Here is an 18094-nt window from a genome sequence, read left to right as displayed (position 1 = left end):
GGAAGACAGAAAGAGAAGCAGATTTGCAGGGAGCTAGGGAGCCTGGAGTTAGTACTGTTCTTCTTCCATCTTAGAAACCAGCTCTCACCAGGGTCACCAGGCACTAAATGCAGGCAGCAGTTAGGGGTGGCTATTCTAATTTGGATTAGGTCAGAGGAAAGACAGCTATGTGTGTATCCACATGAATCAAGTCAGTATTTTCCATCCATCCTCCCTAGACTGTAGAACTTTGACAGAGGTTTAAGATAGCCTAGAGGGAAAAGGTGGTTGGGAATGATGGTATGTGGTGGGGGTGGGTGTTCAGCAGAGTCTTCCTGGACCTAGGTGGCCTGAAGAGACTTGATTCTGTGACACTGTTGTTGATCAAGTATTAATCTTGACAGAACATCACCTTAGAGCAGAACCCAAATCTCCCAGGGGACTTAGCTTATGTCACTGAACACATTTACTAACCCCCCTCCCTCTACAGCGTGGTTTCTAAGGTTCTTTCCACCGGAAACTACGACAAAAGGAAATGTATGGGTGGGGAGGGCTTGTGGGAGAGTTCAGGGTTCTGACACAGACTACACCCAGAGAAAGAAGAGCAAGAGCCATGTTGAAACCATTATTGTCATCTAGAACCTTCTTACTCCTTCAGCTGCTTCTGCTGAGGGTAGGGTGGAGCTCCAAGGTCCTCAAGTCCAGTGGGAATGAAGACACCAAAGCTGGTAGGAAATGTAGGACCAGAGGGGATTGTTGAGAGGAAGGCTATGGGGAAAGGGAAAGAAGCCCTTTCTGTACAATCTGGAGCCTGCTAGTGCTCACTATAATGACTAAAAAGTAGTGTGGGGAGGGCTGTCTCACTACTGCTGCTTCTGACCAAGGTTTCTTTTTCTTCTATCCCATTACTTCATTTTCTTCCCAAACTTAGATTTGATCCTGACTTCGATGGCCCTCGAACACCTCAGTGTTCCTACTCTGCCCCTCCCAGAGGTTCAGTGCTTTGTGTTCAATGTGGAGTACATGAATTGCACTTGGAATAGCAGTTCTGAGCCTCAGGCAACCAACCTCACTCTGCACTACAGGTATGAGAAGGGGGAGGGGTAGCACAGGAAGAAGCGAAGGTGGGTTAGCTGGGAGAGACTGCATGAGGACCAAAGTAAAGTGGGTAGGCAGCTCCTCCGCACACTACCAGTTTCTCTTAAGTTGTCAGTTCAGACCAGATGAGGCTAGGTTGTGGGCATAGCCATACCCATGTTTGGCCCTTCATTCTTTTGCCTTGTAACCCTTCTCTAGGTACAAGGGATCTGATAATAATACATTCCAGGAGTGTAGCCACTATTTGTTCTCAAAAGAGATTACTTCTGGCTGTCAGATACAAAAAGAAGATATCCATCTCTACCAGACATTTTTTGTCCAGCTCCAGGACCCCCAGAAACCCCAGAGGCGAGCTGAACAGAAACTAAACCTACAGAATCTTGGTAAGTGGGCAAGAAGTGGCCAAAAGGCCAGGGAGCTTAAAGGCACTGGAGTTTATAGATTGTTGGCCACGGGCAGAAAGGAGAAGATGGGGGGGGGGGGGGTTGGGATGGGAAAGGGAGACGGGATAAGGGGAATTGCCTCCAAGATCCTGACTTGTCTAGGCCAGGGCAATGACCACACACATACATATCTCCAGTGATCCCATGGGCTCCAGAGAATCTGACACTTTACAACCTGAGTGAATCCCAGCTAGAGCTGAGCTGGAAAAGCAGATACATAGAACGTTGTTTACAATACTTGGTGCAGTACCGGAGCAACCGAGATCAAAGCTGGACGGTGAGTGACCTGGCGTTGTGGATGCAGTGGCTAAGACCAAGCAAGAAGGGGTTCAACTAGTCAGACAGAAGAACCTAATACCAGTTCTCTGCCTCCCAGCTCCTCTGTCTACACTTTCACTTTTTTTTTTATATCACCAGTGAGCTTTCACTTTGGCTCTCCCACCATCATCTTCCTGATGTCAGACATAAAGGAAGCTAGTGAGTGGATCTGGAGGGGAGTCGAGTCAGGGAAGGGGAGCAGCATGTTCTGATTAGTCCAGAGAGGAGCAAAGTAGAACAGGGAGGGACCAGCACCAGTTTCTTGTTTTGTTTTCCTGGTACTGGAAAGAACCAGGAATTAGAAGAATCAGAAGATGGCATTGAGGTATAGGCAAGAATGTTCCCATTCTTTCTTCCTTTATTGAAAACTGTGTTTCCCTTGACCTTCTTCTCCCTAGGAACAAATAGTGGATCATGAACCTAGATTCTCCCTGCCTAGTGTGGATGAGCAGAAACTGTACACATTTCGGGTTCGGAGCCGCTTTAACCCAATCTGTGGAAGTACTCAACAGTGGAGTAAATGGAGCCAACCAGTCCACTGGGGGAGACATACTGCAGAGGGTAAAGTGGCCCGAATGCATGACCTCTAAATCATTCACCCAGAACCCTAACCTTTAGAACACACTGTCGCTATCATTTGCTTTATCTCTCTAGCCCTAAGCTTCTACTCCCCCCACCTTTACTGTTTAACCTCAATCTCTATGAAGCAAGGTTTTCTATGGAGGGATGAGCAGGGGTGCAGCTGAAATAGGAGAGTGGATCCCCAGGGAGGCCAAAGGATGCTCCAGGGGAATATGAAAGGTGTAGGTCTCCACAGGCTTCATAGAGTCTGCATAGTGGAGATGAACTTGGATCTGGGTTGCCTGCTTTGATTTGGCTTATTCATCTGTAAAATGTAGATAAACATTGTTTCCCTCCCCCTCCCTCAGGAGCTGTGTGGAAAGAAAGCATAAGGAGTGTGTTTGGCGTGGTGCCTGGCATCCATGTCTTATGAGTACCACAATGCGAGGGTCATTTTCCTTGTTTGTTACAGAGAATCCTTCCTTGTTTGCACTGGAAGCTGTGCTTATCCCTGTTGGCACCATGGGGTTGATTATTACCCTGATCTTTGTGTACTGTTGGTTGGAACGGTGAGATTTCAGGAAGCCCTTAAAATGAGGTGGGGGTAGTGGGGTTATTTCAAGATCTCCAGGGTAGATCATTTAAGAGCTATGATAAGAGTGTTGAGAGGAAGCTAGAAAGTTCCATGCTAGCCAGTTGGCTAAACAGTAATAAAGGATCTTTCATTTAATGCTTCTGCTCTCTCTTTCTCTCTGGTCAGAATGCCTCGAATTCCCCCCATCAAGAATCTAGAGGATCTGGTTACTGAATACCACGGGAACTTTTCGGTGAGAACACTACCAGGCACATACTATAGTTTATCAACTGCCAACTGCCAGTCAGCAAGACAGACTTGGGAGGGTGCACAGTGGAGGGAGGAGGGGCCCAGGATGTGGCTGACCAAATGGAGGGTGGGCTAGGCAGAGAGACGGAGCCAAAGAGATTTGTGTGATACAGAAGGAAACTACAGGGCATTAGGAGCCCTGGAGCCTAGATAGCCCTTCTGTAATCACAATGGTTACAGATTTGTGAGAGAGCTGTTGTCCCAGAGCCTGTGCCTTTTGCTTCCTGCCCCTAATTGACCTCTGACCTAGAGATATCTGTCTTTAGGCCTGGAGTGGTGTGTCTAAAGGGCTGACTGAGAGTCTGCAGCCAGACTACAGTGAACGGTTCTGCCACGTCAGTGAGATTCCCCCCAAAGGAGGGGCCCTAGGAGATGGGCCTGGAGGTTCTCCTTGCAGCCTGCATAGCCCTTACTGGCCTCCTCCATGTTATTCTCTGAAGCCTGAAGCCTGAGCCTCAATCCTTTGATGGAACCTCAAAGTCCTATAGCCCTAAGTGATGCTACCCTCCCCCTACTCATCTTGCCAATCTGGATCCAATGCTCATTGCCTTCCCCTGTGGCTAATTTTCAATTTCATGTCCCATGTAACTGCTTTACTATTCCATATGCCCTATTTGAGACTACCCCTTGCTCCCTTTCCCTGCACAAGCCTTCCTGTGCCCAATCTAGCACCTTTTCACTTTTTTTGGAGAGTCTTACCCTGTAGCCCAGGGTGGCTGGGAACTCACTATGTTGGCCAAGTTGGCCTATAACTCACAGGCGATCCTTCCACCTCTGCCTCCCAAGTGTTGGGGTTATTGGCGTGCACCCCCACACCCAGCAGGGCCCTGCTCTTTTACAGGACTCTCCCTCCCTTTTTCTACCTACCATTCAACTGTTTCCGAATCAACAATAAATAAAGTTTTTTTTTTTTACCAATGATCATCAAGAATGTCTGTTTCGGGGTTGGGGAGCAGAGGAAACGTGGTGAACAATGAAGTTGGGAGGAATGGTCTGAGGTTAGGCCAGAGGGGTAGTATAGTCATACTGAAGAAACAAGAGGACACAAATTAGCTGAAAGGACTACTGTTCTGGCTACTGTTCTCTGAGAAATTTCTGGGCTCACTCCAGGGGCCAGTTTAGAGTTCTATTTCCCATGTTGTCTCAATTCCTTGAAGTTCCTTCACAGATCCCATGCAGTGTCTTCTCTGCTTGGCCTTCCTCTGCCCTCTATTACACATGTACCATTTCTGACCTCACAATCCTTTAACTGCAGCCCCATACCCCACCCCTAGAGATGCTGAACACCTTCAACCATCAAAAGCTCTCTCCTGTCTGCCCAGTCTGGGCCTCTTTCAATTTATAAATTCCATCCTGCCCCCCTTCAATCCTCCAACCCTATGGGTGCCCTCAGGCCCCTGGGGCCACTAGAACACCTTCCATCCGCATGATTCATCAAGGAGTGAAGAATGAAATGACTTCAGTAGCATGTTTATCATCATCAAACATGGAGGTGAGGGGCAGCAACAGTCTGGGGATGGACATGGGGAGGGCTAAGTACAGCGGAGATCACTGAGAGGGTAGAAGGAGAGAAGGGCCTGTGTGCTTCCATCCTGTCTCTTCTCAGACAACCAAGAGTTTCTAGTCAATACCAATTGCTCTGTACTCCTGCTGCTACATTACACAAGAAGGAAAATGGGATTAAAGAAAACAGGTAAGTGGCTTAGGGAGGAATAGTGACAAGGTCAGAAGCAATAAGCTGCCTCTAGCCTCTAAACTTTCCTCCCAGCAAGAAGGGTTGTCCTCCTACCTTTGAACCTTCCTCAAACCCATTCTGAAGAGGACCACTGGCCCTTTTTTACTCATATTCTCTGTTCTTCCCTATCCCAATTACCCCATGGCCTTCCTCTAGACACCATCGACTTGTGTGATGAAACGGGGACCATGAAGTTACTCTTCCTGTCAAAGACACCTGGAGACTATGCCAGCAAATTCCTTACAGCTCGAAACACCTACTATGTTTGTAAAGTAGAGCGTGGGGCACCAGGCAGAGGTTTGTGAATGTTCTCCATATATCAGATCTCTCAACATGGACTATGAAACGTGTTCTTAAAATAAGGCAGCTTTTTCTTGTAATCCCAGCACTCAAGGAACTAAGGCAGGAGGATGGTGAATTAAAGGCCAGCCTGGGCTTTATAGTAAGACCTCATTCCAAACACAAATGCCACACACACACACAAACACAACAAACAAACACTAAAGCAGGGCCAGGATGGAGCCTACTTGGTAGAGCTCAAAGGGAACTTGGGCTATATGAGATCCTATCCTAAGATACCGCCCCCCAATAAAATAGTAAGTAAAATAGGGCATTCTTAGCCAGAGCTAAACAGACTATAACTAGTCAGCTCAAAGAACACTACTTTGATGACAGTAGGTTAGGTACATATACATACTAAGCCACCTCCTTCATCCTGGGATCTGTATAGGTTCATGCCAAAGGGGAAGAAAAATGTGTACCAGTTCAAGAAAGTGTTTCTTGTCAGACTCCTGAAATCTTGCGCTTCAAAAGGGCAAAGACTTTGTTATGTCTCAGGGTCTGGAGATGGCCTAATGTTATATTTCCAGGTACCAGGATTGAGAACTCCTACAAAGCTATTGTGCCCCTCCTGAAGAATCCAGAACCTGAACTAGTTGGTAAGGCATGTGATGGGGGAGGTAGGAAGCGGTGTACACACTGTGTACTTGGCATTGTGTCGTACACTGGGAACCCCAGCACTCCAGCAGGAAGATTTTGAGTTAAAGGCAGCTTAAATGTGGAGGCCTCTGTCAGAGAAGGGGGTGATTTGAATGTAGGGGTGGGGCTAGCATAGTGTGGTAGGTGGGATCATAGGAGCCTAGGAAAAGGGGGTAAGGGTCTAGGTAAACTAGGTGTCTGGTTTAAACTATGTGAAGCATGTGTCACTCCCCCCAGTTCCTTCCTATAGTTTCTATCTTGGGCCAAGTTACTCTGACTGATCCATTGAATGACAGAGGGGTTCCATCTCTGTTCCTCAGAGGGGCTGGTGCTTTTTCTTGTTCTCTAGAGTCACTGCGCACACAATGTGACTTCCTGGAGAGGAGCCGAATAAAGATGCTTAGAACTCTAGAAGCCAAGAGACTGGCAGCCATGGAATCCTCTGTAAATCTACCAGCAAGATCTCCCAAGAGTGGTGGAGCTCAGCAGACCCCAAGCCCGAGCAGTCAACTGAAGGTTCGAGTACGGCTGACTCATGTTAACTTAGTTTGTTATTTTTCTTTTTTATTTTTGAAGATAGGGTTTCCCTGTATAGCCCTACCTGTCCTGGAACTCACCCTGAAGACCAGGCTGGCCTGGAACTCAGAAATCCGCCTGCCTCTGCCTCCCAAGTGCTGGGATTAAAGGCATGCACCACCGACCGCCCGGCTGTGAATTTCCTTTCTAAATTCGATTTCTATGTTCACCATCGGAACCCAACCTGTTCTCTCCTTCCTTTGGCCCTAGACAGTAGGAATCTTTCTCTGCAGAGCCTCTGCATTAATATTTTTTCTAGTCTAAAGGTGGGCGAACAGATGAAGATGGGCCACCTCCCACCCGCAAACCATTCTATAAGACTAGAGCAGACTTTCTCAAGAGACATCGTTAACTCAATAAAGAAACCAAGTGAGAGCAGCACCAACCAGGAGAGTGCCTGAAATTACTGGAATTTAACTAACTTGAGGTTTCTTTTTCTAGAAAGATTCCTTCTCCCAGCATCTGCACAAAGGCTTCAGTAGGCTGCAGGCACCAGAGCAACGGAGGGCTGGAGCGAACACTTGAGGGGTGGGGGACGGTGAGGAAAGACTGTGAAGTCTAGTTGCTAGACTTTTAGTACAATAAGCCTTTGAGGGCCAGAGCAGGGGGTGGGGTCTTCTCAAACCAGACTACCTCCCCTCGGGGGAGGCCTATCTTGCAGCCGCCTACTCCTGCTGGGGTTAGGTGTCCCTCCCCCACCACACTCCATTACCTCCCAGGCTGAAATTCCCCCACCTCCCAGCCTGCGGGCAGTCCCTCCCACCCGCCCTTCGACTAACTGCCCTTCGCCTTTCCGCCTCCTTCCCTCCCCCATATTGGAAGGGGGGCAGCAAGGCAGCAGAAACCAGAAACCAGATCTGATTATAGACATTTATTGAACTCACTTATTGATTTGACACACTTCCCCACTCCAATCTAGCACATGATACAATCTGGGTAGGCCAGGCGCTGACACAGGAAATGATGGGAACCCACAGCAGGAGTGGGGGAGGGGACAATGCGAAGGCGCTGGGGGAGGGGCTGCTTGGGGGCTGGGGTGGAGGAGCCCCAGATGGCCTCTCTGGCAGGTGCTAGTAAACCTGATCCACATTCCCCCCATCCCTGCTCATTTCCCAGACCCTCAGCCAAACTCCCCAAGCTCCCCCCCCTTCCCTGTTCCTCTCCACAGCCCTGCCTGCCACTACAGTCTTCCACATAACCCTGGCAGACCAGGACTGGGAAGAAGGGCAGGGACAGCTGTCCCAGGCCTTGAACAGGGAGGTCTCTGTACCTAACTTTACTACCCTAAATCCTTCCTTCTTTCACGCCCCTCCCAGGCCCCAAGCCAATTTCAGGCCTTGGATGCTCTCTGGGAGCACTAACCCGCACTGGTCAAACAAGAGTGTGCTTGCCTCACAGCAGCACCCTCTCCTAGGCACAAGTGGACAGAATGTGGAGACCTGGCTTAGCTTCCTTTGCTTCAACTATGCAGAGAGCTTTGTCTAGAGCTGGTCCAAAGGGAACACTTCCCTCCAGTCACTCTTGTTCCCCACCTCTCCCTAGCTTCCTGTGTCTCCTTAGAGTCTGTAGTGTTTGTATCATGTCACTATGACAAAGCCTTTGGAAAGAAAAAAAGCCTTATCCCCCATCACTAGCACCTCACCACTGTTAAAAATCTCTATATTTGTGTTTATATTTTCTTTAAAAGTTTATAAAAAGCCTGTCATGTTATCTGCGTCTTTCCAAAAGTGATTTGGCCTGGTGAGCCACTCCAGTGGCTCAGAACTTGGCCCTTCTAGGTCCCCTAGCCCCCCACCCACCCACCCACGGCATAAAAATCCAGGCTCAACCCAGCCTGGCCCAGCTCTAGTAAGATTCTCTACCAAAAAAAATAATAATAATCCTGCTCCCAAAGGCAGGGTAATAAGGCCACTGGTGACTTCACATTTCCAACAGCATTGCTGGCCCCTGCTACAGGCCTAGGAGGTGGGAATGGGGAAATCAATGGTGGCCCCTGAGAAAGGACCATAATTACCCCCTAATTGGCACAGTGAGAATAAGCCCTTCTCCCTCCTTCCTCCTGTCACCCTCCTCCACAATCCCTACACAGTATAGATCTATCTTTATAATTCCCTCAACACTTGAGTGTGACCACCTATCGCTAGCTCTAAAGTAGGGTTCCAAACTCCTGAGGAGGGCTCAAGGAGGGCAAAGTGGATAAGGACAGGCCCGGCTCCACCTCCACCTCCGAAGCAGGGGACAAAGCTTCTTGCTGTGACTCAGGGATCTGTGGAAAAAAAGAAATGGAGGACAAGATAAGAAATTCATTTTGGATACCAGATTCACACCAGAGGCACCCCTTCACCTCCCCAAAGCTCCCCTCCTTCTGTGATGGGGAGCCCACAGGTCCCCACTTAGAAGTTATGCTATTCAGTATGACATCTCCCTTCCATCACCCCAGGGACTCCTATTTTCTGCTGTAAGGCTCTCTCTGGCTCAGATGATAGAATTAGCTGAACATTCAAGAGCGAAGATGCTGGGGTGAATCGGGGGTGCGATACCTGGCTCAAAGTTGAAGTCCAGTCCCTCACCATCCATGAGGTCACTGATGATGTTATCCATGTCGCACTCCAGGTTCTCCATATACATATCGAGATCCAGATCCTGAGGCATTCTGTCATGGCTGGAATCTTCAGTAGGAGATGCGAGCACAGGGGTTCCCAGGACCTTAGGGATGGGAGCACCTGCCATGACTGGAGGTGGTGCCATCACAGAAAGGTTGGGAACCAGGTTGCTGGGACCAGGACCCTCTAGCGGCGTAGGACACAGGCTGACTCCTGTGGCCAGCTTGCTAGAGGAAGGCATTCCTCCCAGTAACAGAAGTGTAGGAGCCTGAGACAGGATAGGATCTACCTGGGTCATGAGAACATCAGCAGGAGGTGGTGGTGTATCAGAGGTGAGCAGAGCCTCTAGAGACTGGGAACTTGAGAAGCACCCTTCTCCTGCTGATAAAGACCCATCTATGGGGCCAAAGAGAGAGGCACCATAGCTATGTAAGGGGCCAGCAAGCCCAGGATGCTGCAAAGAGAAGCTGGAAAGACCGCTCCTAGACAGCAAGGAATGGGGAGATGCAAGATTGAGCCCATCCAGTAGCTCTAGATCTTCACTGAGAGTGGGAGGGACACCCCCTGCATAGCTGCTGGCTGAGGCTGGCATTTCCTCTTCTGCCAGCACCTCAGACTCCGGCCTCATTGGCGACAGCCGGGTGCTGACGGTGCTAGCATTTGAACTGCTCCGTGGACGGAAAGTGGTCCACACATCAGCTTCTTCTCGATTTCGAGGACAAGGACTGCTTGACCACTTGGCAAAGGGGCCCAGAGGGCTCCTTGGAGTGGCACCTTCAGGTGGAGCTGGCAGGACAGATGGCTTCTTCTTGGGGCCTTTGCTGCGGCCCCGGAGCAGCTTGCTGCTGCTATCCATGGAGGCAGCCCTGCGACGGGGCGCCTTGCCACCTTTGCCACCATCGGGGTTCAGCATCCACCAAGAACTCTTGCCAGTGGCCTCGTTGTGAACCTTGATGAACTTGCTGTGCAAGGACAGGTTGTGACGGATGGAGTTCTGGATGGGAGAGAGGTAGTAGGAAAGGGGCATGAGATATGTGTAGGGGAGGGGAGTGCGTAGCAGTCTAATCTAAGGGGAGGCTGGAACACAGCAGAAGCCCCAAAAGTCAAATCCAGGAAGTAGAGTGCAGTGGGAGAAAGAGACTGTATACAGATTTGCCAGGCTCAGGGTCATTCCCCCCTCCCCCTCATTACATCCCAAACTGGGCCTTTAATTCTAGTACTGGGGAGGCAGGATCTCTGTTGAGCTTGAGGCCAGCCTGGTCTATATCGTGAGTTCCAGGACAGCAAGAGCATTGTCTATACTTCTGGTAGTTAACAGTTGAAATCATAAATCATGCTATATAGATTGGATGAGATTGTGTGCAACTGTCCCCAATAGTGGCCCCTCAGAGTGCCAAGGCCACAGTTTATCAAGCACACAATACATAATCAATACATGTCCAACTGGTAGGTAGCCCCTAGAGGACTATAGTACGGCTTCGCTTGAGGTTCTGTCAGCTCTTGAGTGCTTTGGGTACTGGAACCTGTTATTCATTCTTCCTTTACTGTTGACATTCAGATAAATATATCCTTTCCCCCTAGTAGCCCCGGGTACAAGATGGAGGTTGATACTTCCTGAGCTTCTGATGGTACTTATTTTTCCTGGTTGGTCTATGGTGTCTGCTGTACCTCCATCACTTCCCCCGTTCCTTCCCAGTTTTTCCACTTGGAAGTCTTCTAAGAATTTGAGCATAATCGCTCTACTTTAAAGGTCATCTGACCTCCCGCACGGAGCCCTTTAGTTTAGAAATAAATTTAGGAGGAAGCTGAGACATGCTAGGAGCACCGCTGAGTCTTCTGAAGTAAATGTGTTGTGGTGTGGTGTGTGTGTGTGTGTGTGTGTGTGTGTGTGTACGTGTGTACGCACATGCACGCGCTTGCGAGTGTGAGCACATGCACACGGCGGTAGGCCAAAGCCAGAGACATATTCTGTGAAAGGGATTTACTACAGAGCTACATACACTTCCACCTACAATCCCTCTCCATTAGGCCTCGGAGCAAGCAAGTGGCTCAGATCAGTGCCCATGTGTGTGCACATGTATGTGTACGTGTGTGCGGATAAACTGTTCACTAAGTCACCTAACTTAAGCTTTCTTGTTCAAGTGAGTGCCGCCCCCTGGTGGGGTGGGAGTGACCCTGGCACAACACCAGGGAGGTACTGAGCTTCCTGTGTGTGTGTGTGGGGGGGGGAGGGCTCTGGAAGCTTTCGGCCCCCTTTTGACTAGGCTTGGCAATTAAAGCAAACCATGCTTTCCACAGAGACACAGGATCTGTAGCAAAACTTGTCCTCAAGTCCTCATTGTGAGGATAGACTAATTACCTCCTCTCCCTGTACCTTCATTTCCTCATATGCAAACTGTGGACTCCCACAACTGCCAGGAGGACTGACTAAATGAAAAAAATCTCAGAATCATTTCATGGGTTATGGATTTAGCTTAGTGGCAACCATGCTGCCCTGGGTTCAGTTCCCAGAACCAAAAGGGGAAAAAAATATTTCAAAAACTATAAAGGCTTTGTTACGTGTAAGTCATAAGGAGGGGCTACTCCCAGTGTAACAAGCACTCGTGGTCATTCTACCCTGGAAAATCAACTTAAGGGAAAAGAAAAACAGCTGTGCAGGCTGGGTCCAAGGAGGGAAGCTCTTTGTGATTCAGATTGTGGCATGGCAGTCTACCCAGAAATAGTGCCAAGGGTCTCGGTCAGCTGTCCCATCTTCTGTTCCGTCTGGCCTCTACGCATACTGTAGATGTGCTCCCTCACTCTAACGGCTACGTGAAGATCCATTCTGTCCGCTGTACTCGTACACTAACACTAGCCACCTACAGAGAGATACAAGGCATTGTTACGGGTTGAACCCTCCTTAGTTTTGTGATTAGAGTCCGTATTTCTCTGGCAAAGTTTTCCAAGTTATCATCTGAGATCTTCCCAGTTTTTTCAAGAAAGACCAAGAAAACTCTCAACGCGGACTCTAAAGTCAAAGCTATATGATACCTCCTTTCTCCACGAGTAGTATTCCCGAACAAAGACTTTCCCCGAGAGTTTGGATAGCGCCTTACAAGGAAGAATTTTCATCAGGAGAAAGTAAACTGAGGCAGATTAGCAGCTTATGGCCTCTTTCCTTAGTGCACAAGGTAGGCTACCTTTCCCCATGGATACCAACCACTTCCCCCCACTCCACTTCACCGCCCACTCCCTCTTGGGGAGAGCAATCCTATAACAGTTCCTGTTCACTGAGGTATTGGGAGGCGAGCAGGGAATCCAAGTAATCCCGCAGGAATGGGCCAAAAGGTGTTGGGTGGGAGGCGAGGGAGGAGGGAAGGCTAGGTGCGGGTGGAGAATCCACACAGTTCCTGCTGCACATAGGATAAAGACTTCTCTGTGGGAATAAATGTTTGGAGCGGCTCAAGCCAAAGTGCTGAGTAGCGAGTAGAGAATTCGATTTTCCTCAGAGCAGGGACAGTGTCTTATTCATCGCTGATCCTCCCGCTTCAAGCTCAGAGTGTGGCATATACTATGTACTAAGTAAATGTTTGTCTAACTGAAGATTAAAGGTGGATCTTTGGGCTTTCCAAAGGAGTGGAAAGGCGCTAATGGGGGGCCCCGGAGTGAGAGTAACTAGAGGGCTCCAAGGGTGGATGGCGTGAAGGTAAGGGAGTCATACTTACCTTCCATCCTGCCGAGCTGTTGCTGTCACCCTTGTCCTTGAAGTAGGGCACCGTGCGGACCATCCATTCGTAGATCTGGGCGAGTGTCAGCCGCTTCTCCGGGGCGCTTTCAATGGCCTGGCTGATGAGTTCTGCATATGACTGATTTCCCCAGGCATTCCGGCGGGAGCCTCCCTTCCGAGGACCTGTTACAGCCCCCAGGATTCCCGGCTGGGGGCCCCCTGCCGGCTCTGGGAGCCGAGAGGGCAACAGGATCGGTTCGGAGTGTCCCTCCGTGGGTACCTTCTGTCCCAGACTGGGCTCCACCTCGGACGGTTCGGATGGCTCCGTAGTGAGATCTGGTCGAGGAAGGGGCCAGGTGCAGGACCGCGGGCGGCTCTGAGGTTCGAAGTCGGGATCGAGGTCTACGATCGCGGCAGCCTCTGTGGCTGACTTCTTATTCCCTGGATCCATACGTAGGGGCGAACCTCTGCAGCTCAGCGATCAGTGGAGCCTGCCACAGTCCCTCACCATGCCTCCCCCAAGGGGGGAAACACATTCTTTACAGTTCTCAGAAAGTCAAGAACTTCTCCCTTGTCTCCGAACTCTAGCCCCTAAACTGTCCCTTCCACTCAGTTCTCCGATCCCCTCCGGACTACGGGCTGCAGCCTCAGAGTAGCGCTCTGAGGCACCACCTGTAACCTCCGCCTAGCGAAGGCACTTTCTGCACCCTCTCACTCAGCTTCCTGCTCTTTTAAACCTGAGGCACCGTATCCCCTCATACATTGCGCTCCCATCACCGAACGTCTCCTCAGCGAAGTTCCCTCCCCCTTTCAAGTTGCTGCCCCCCGGACACTCCTCCCAAATTTCCTCCACCCGGATCGCTGCCCTCCCCCACGCCCCGCTCCCGGGCGTCACTTGTCCCTCCCCTCGCTTTCCCTCCCCTCGACTCTTCCCTCCAGGTCACTCTTGAGAGGGTCAAGGTTCTTGTGGCCCCAGCCTCTCCAACTTTAGAACTGAATCCCCTATCGGACCCCCCCACCCCCCGCCCCCCGGGTTTCCCTTTTGTTTTGCTCCAAGCAGCAGCCCCCGCCTGACGTCTCTGTTTACCACTCGCTGGGGCAGCCATCTGCGCACGCGCCTCAGCAGCCACTTGGGAAACCGAGTTCTTCAATCGTGCCACCCTGGTCGGTCTCTTGGACTACATCTCCCGTCCTACCTTGCAATCAGGAGTCCGATATCGGCCGCAGGAGAGCGGCGCGTGGCAGGATGTGGGGAGGTGGAACTTTAATGGTTAGAGGTCGTCCCGGACTCTCTTTTCTTTTCTTAAAAATAATTTTCCTCATTCCTTCCCTTTCCACCCACTTCCTCTTGTTTCGGGGTCGCCCAAAAGATCGTTTTGAAAGACGCTAGGTTTTCCCGTCCTTCTCTAAGAAATCAAAGTGAAAAGTATTGTCCCTATAAAAAGCAGAAAGAGTATCAAGAAGTAGGGATGCTGGGGCTGGAGAGATGGCTCAGTGACTAAGATCACCGACTGCTCTTCCAGAGGTCCTGAGTTTAATTCCCAGCAACCACATGGTGGCTCACAACCATCTGTACAGCTACAGTGTACTCATATACATTAAATAAATAAATAATAAATAAATCTTTATTTTAAAAAAAGGAGTAGGGATCTGATTAGAAAATAAGACACACTCACTTGGGGAGTTGAGAGGGAAGTTTGTGTAACATAACAAATGGGGATGGGGAGTTAAGAGGGTAGTAGAGGCAGAGAGAAGGAGAGAGTAGAGAAGTAGAAGCTGGCCATGACCACATGGAGAGAGGAGGGAAGGGAAGAGCCCAAGAGGGCAAGAAAGAACAAGAGGATCTCTAGCTACTTTTTTTTTTCAAAGATTTATTTATTATTGTATGTAAGTACACTGAAGCTGTCTTCAGACACACCAGAAGAGGGCATAGGATCCCATTACAGGTGGTTGTGAGCCACCATGTGGTTGCTGGGAATTGAACTCAGGACCTCCGGAAGAAGAGTCAGTGCTCTTAACCGCTGAGCCATCTCTCTAGCCCCCCTCTAGGTACTTTTAATCTCTGTTATTTTGTCTTTTTCCAGAGCTGAGGACTGAACCCAGGGACGGCCTTAGTGCCCCTTAGGCAAGTGCTCTACTACTGAGCTAAATGCCCAGCCCCTATCTTAACCTCTGAATTTGGTTAGAGGATGTCCTGGGTCTACCTAGGCACACTGGCGGTCACCTTTCCAAACGTCTGTAACTTGCTACTTCCAAATTTTAAATGGAGACTTTATGACTGGGTTTAAGGGCCTTGGCATAGTGGTGCTCACCTTTAATCCCAGCACTCAGGAGGCAGAAGCAGTCAGATCTCTGTAAATTACAGGCCAGCCTGGTCTACAGAGTGAGTTTTAGAACAGCCAGAGCTACTTGGAGAGACCTACAACAAATCCAAACAAGAAAAACAAATCCCCATGTTTAAACAGCTATCCTAATAGGACCTCCTTTTACTCATCTCCCTAACTCTACTCCCATGATAGTTTAGGTTTTAGTTTGCCAGCAAGGTTATCTGTTTAAGAAACACCTGGTAAATTAACAGCTAAAATATGTGTCAGTCACCGTTGTAATCACTTTACCAATTGTCTTAGTCACTGTTCTATTGCTATGAGGAGACACCACGATCACAGTAAATTCTTATAAGGGAAAACATTTCATTGGAGGCTTGCTTACAGTTTCAGAGGTTTAGACCACTATCATCATGGCAGGGAGCATGGTGGCAGATATGGCTCTGGAATAGTAACTGAAAGCTGAATCTTGGTCCACAGACCTAGACAGAGTGTATGACTACGGGCCTAGCTTGGGCTTTTGAAATCTCAAAGCCCACTCCCAGTGACATAATTCTCCAACAGTGCAACATCTCCTAATCCTTCTAATCCTTTCAAATAGAGCCATTTTTAGCAAGCCTATGGGGGGGGGGCATTCTTATTCAAACCACCATATCAAAGTTAGCTCACTTTTAAGTTAACCATGCAAGGTAGGTACCACTATTATATCCATTTTATGGATGAAAATGCAGGTGATCTCAGACATCAAGTGATTTACACAAGGAAACAGATGGGCCTAAGAATCCAGAGTACTGATGTCTGTCACTTATGTTATCAAACTCTAGGAAAGCTCTTCAGATTCAAGTTACACTTTTCCTGCCTCATCTTTTACCCAAGCACACTAAGTTTGAACCAGCTGTAGTTTCCCCCTATTTTCTAGAAATGCTACCACCTTATAATAACTTTCCCTTTGCATCCTGTTTGTGTCTTTTTATTGTTGTTGTTGTTGTTTAGTTGTTTAACAGAAATCTTCTCCCCCCTCCATCCCCCTCTAGTTTTGCTAGACAGAGTTTCTGGGTGTAGCCTTGGCTGTTCTGAAACTCACTATGTAGATTAGGTTGGCCTCCATCTTCTAGAAGGCCGCCTGCCTCTGCACATCCCCCTCCCCCAGCACTGAAATTAAAGGCCTGTGCCACCATCACCCATTCTTTTTATTTTTTATTCTGTGTACATATGTGGATGTGAGTGCATGACTGTAAGTACCTGAGAAGGAAGGTCAGAGGCCATGCTCCCCTGGAGCTGGAGTTACAGGCAAACTGAGCTACGTGCTTGGGGGCGGGAAATGGAACTGAGGTCCTCTGTAAGAGCAATGTGTGCTCTTAACTGCTGAGCCATCTCTCCAGTCGCGCATAGTTTTTGGATGCGTGTGTGTGTTAGGGTCTCACGTAGGCCAGGCTGGCCTCAAATTCTTTGTGCAACAGAGGTTGACCTTGATAGTCTCATCTTCCTGCCTCCAAGTCATTGCTCTTATCATTCATCCCTCAGGTCTCCATTTCGGGAAAAATCCCATCCATTACCCCATGTTTTCCTCAGGTACAACACGTTGTCCCCGATTTGCATTTTAAATCACCTCTGGCAAGCTCATGTCATAGAGTTGCGAGTCATATTTATTTGCTCATCTGTTTCTTACAATAAGCTGTGAGCCCCTGGGGGCAGAAATAAGTTTTATGTATCTGTGATCTCACCTCTGGGTCACAGTAAATGTTGGCCAAAGGAGTGAATGAATGGGATCAAGAATTGCTTTTTAAACTTAGACATGTAACACCTTTTTTTTTGGCGGGGGGGCTTTTGAAACAGGGTTTCTCTGTGTAGCTCTGGCTGTCCTGGAACTCACTCAGTAGACCAGGCTGGCCTCGAACTCAGAAATCTGCCTGCCTCTGCCTCCCAAATGCTGGGATTAAAGGCGTGCACCACCACTGCCCAGTTCATGTAACAACGTTTAAATAAGTACGTATTTCTTTGGTCATATTGCAATTTTCCTGCTACATAGCAAGGTTCTAGAGTGACTATAATTTAATTTGTTTACTATTTGAATTGTCGATGGATATATTTTCCTCCTTTCTCCCCTCTCCATCTTTACACACTGGGCCTTCAAAGTGATGTTAGTCTGCTCATGGTATGAGAAACCCATATTCTTTAAAAATTATTGTGTATATAGTCAGTGTGTGTATGTGTATGTGTGTGCGTGAATGTGAATTTGTGTACACATTTGTGTATAGATATGTGTGAAGGCCAGAGGCTGATGTCAGCCTCCTCTTCTATCACTCACTCTCTGCCTTATTTTTTAAGCAAAGTTAACTGATTCAGATAGACTGGCTGGCCAGCAAGCCTCTCTTGTCTCTGCCTCCTTCCCAAAGTCATAGATACATACTGTAAGCCCTGTTTTTATGTGAATGTTAGGTATCTGAATTCAGGCCCTCCTGTGTGTACTGCAAGCACTGAGCTATTTCCCTAGCCCCTCCATATTCTTTTGTCCTTCTCCAACATGGGTTTGTCCTCTACCTGTGGTCAATCTTGGTGGTAGAAAGAAGGCCATATATTCCTACATGAGATCTACAATAAGGAGATAAGAAATATTTGCCCATAATGCCTGTAAATACCTTCTGCATAAACTCCTTTCTCCTGTAGTTTGTGATAAGTGCTTCATGAATACAGCAAATTTGATGGCCAAGAAAGTCTAGTGGGCATTACATTACAGAGAGCTTTCCTTTAACTGAAACAGGTGTGGTGTCAGATCATGTAGAGTTGCTGAGATGGGAAAATGATAGGGCGGGGTAGGAATCTGTCCTGGCTTGAGTTATGTCTTGCATTGTTGCCCTTTGTCTATTTGTCTGAAAAGGTCCACCTCTCT

General features: G+C 48.6%; 3 protein-coding genes across 5 annotated transcripts; 2 read left to right on the top strand and 1 right to left on the bottom strand.

The window, feature by feature from the left end:
- Window positions 1-538: 538 nt before the first annotated feature.
- Il2rg (interleukin 2 receptor subunit gamma) lies at window positions 539-4203 on the top strand. 2 transcript variants are annotated; one of them, XM_052170569.1, is made up of 8 exons: window positions 542-707; window positions 911-1064; window positions 1276-1460; window positions 1658-1797; window positions 2237-2399; window positions 2872-2968; window positions 3160-3226; window positions 3549-4203. In XM_052170569.1, the coding sequence occupies exons 1-8, from the start codon at window positions 593-595 to the stop codon at window positions 3732-3734; spliced, it is 1107 nt and encodes a 368-aa protein (XP_052026529.1). In that variant the 5' UTR covers window positions 542-592; the 3' UTR covers window positions 3735-4203. The 2 variants fall into 2 exon arrangements, with proteins under 2 accessions (XP_052026530.1, XP_052026529.1); XM_052170570.1 differs by lacking the exon at window positions 3549-4203 and having other exon boundaries at window positions 539-707; window positions 2237-2295; window positions 3160-3207.
- A 91-nt stretch (window positions 4204-4294) lies between these two features.
- Window positions 4295-7431, top strand: CXHXorf65 (chromosome X CXorf65 homolog). 2 transcript variants are annotated; one of them, XM_052170572.1, is made up of 6 exons: window positions 4295-4774; window positions 4889-4975; window positions 5174-5314; window positions 5887-5955; window positions 6345-6511; window positions 6831-7431. In XM_052170572.1, the coding sequence occupies exons 1-6, from the start codon at window positions 4750-4752 to the stop codon at window positions 6921-6923; spliced, it is 582 nt and encodes a 193-aa protein (XP_052026532.1). In that variant the 5' UTR covers window positions 4295-4749; the 3' UTR covers window positions 6924-7431. The 2 variants fall into 2 exon arrangements, with proteins under 2 accessions (XP_052026532.1, XP_052026531.1); XM_052170571.1 differs by having other exon boundaries at window positions 6345-7431.
- On the bottom strand, window positions 7428-13730 carry Foxo4 (forkhead box O4). The gene is made up of 3 exons (XM_052170567.1): window positions 12879-13730; window positions 9112-10168; window positions 7428-8837 (listed from the first exon to the last, which is right to left on the bottom strand). The coding sequence occupies exons 1-3, from the start codon at window positions 13329-13331 to the stop codon at window positions 8830-8832; spliced, it is 1518 nt and encodes a 505-aa protein (XP_052026527.1). The 5' UTR covers window positions 13332-13730; the 3' UTR covers window positions 7428-8829.
- Between the last annotated feature and the right edge of the window lie 4364 nt (window positions 13731-18094).

Source organism: Apodemus sylvaticus, chromosome X (genome assembly GCF_947179515.1).
Source record: "Apodemus sylvaticus chromosome X, mApoSyl1.1, whole genome shotgun sequence".
NCBI lineage: Eukaryota > Metazoa > Chordata > Mammalia > Rodentia > Muridae > Apodemus > Apodemus sylvaticus.
This window is presented reverse-complemented; position numbering and strand designations above follow the sequence as displayed.

Bases quoted from the DNA above. Each gene is read 5' to 3' on its own strand.
- Il2rg (XM_052170569.1), top strand. From the start codon at position 593: ATGTTGAAACCATTATTGTCATCTAGAACCTTCTTACTCCTTCAGCTG. The intron at 1,065-1,275 runs GTATGAGAAGGG...ACCCTTCTCTAG, and splicing joins AACCTCACTCTGCACTACAG to GTACAAGGGATCTGATAATA. The intron at 2,969-3,159 runs GTGAGATTTCAG...CTCTCTGGTCAG, and splicing joins GTGTACTGTTGGTTGGAACG to AATGCCTCGAATTCCCCCCA.
- CXHXorf65 (XM_052170571.1), top strand. From the start codon at position 4,750: ATGTTTATCATCATCAAACATGGAG. The intron at 4,976-5,173 runs GTAAGTGGCTTA...GCCTTCCTCTAG, and splicing joins AATGGGATTAAAGAAAACAG to ACACCATCGACTTGTGTGAT. The intron at 5,315-5,886 runs GTTTGTGAATGT...TTATATTTCCAG, and splicing joins GCGTGGGGCACCAGGCAGAG to GTACCAGGATTGAGAACTCC.
- Foxo4 (XM_052170567.1), bottom strand. From the start codon at position 13,331: ATGGATCCAGGGAATAAGAAGTCAGCCACAGAGGCTGCCGCGATCGTA. The intron at 10,169-12,878 runs GTAAGTATGACT...TCTCCCATCCAG, and splicing joins ACAGCTCGGCAGGATGGAAG to AACTCCATCCGTCACAACCT.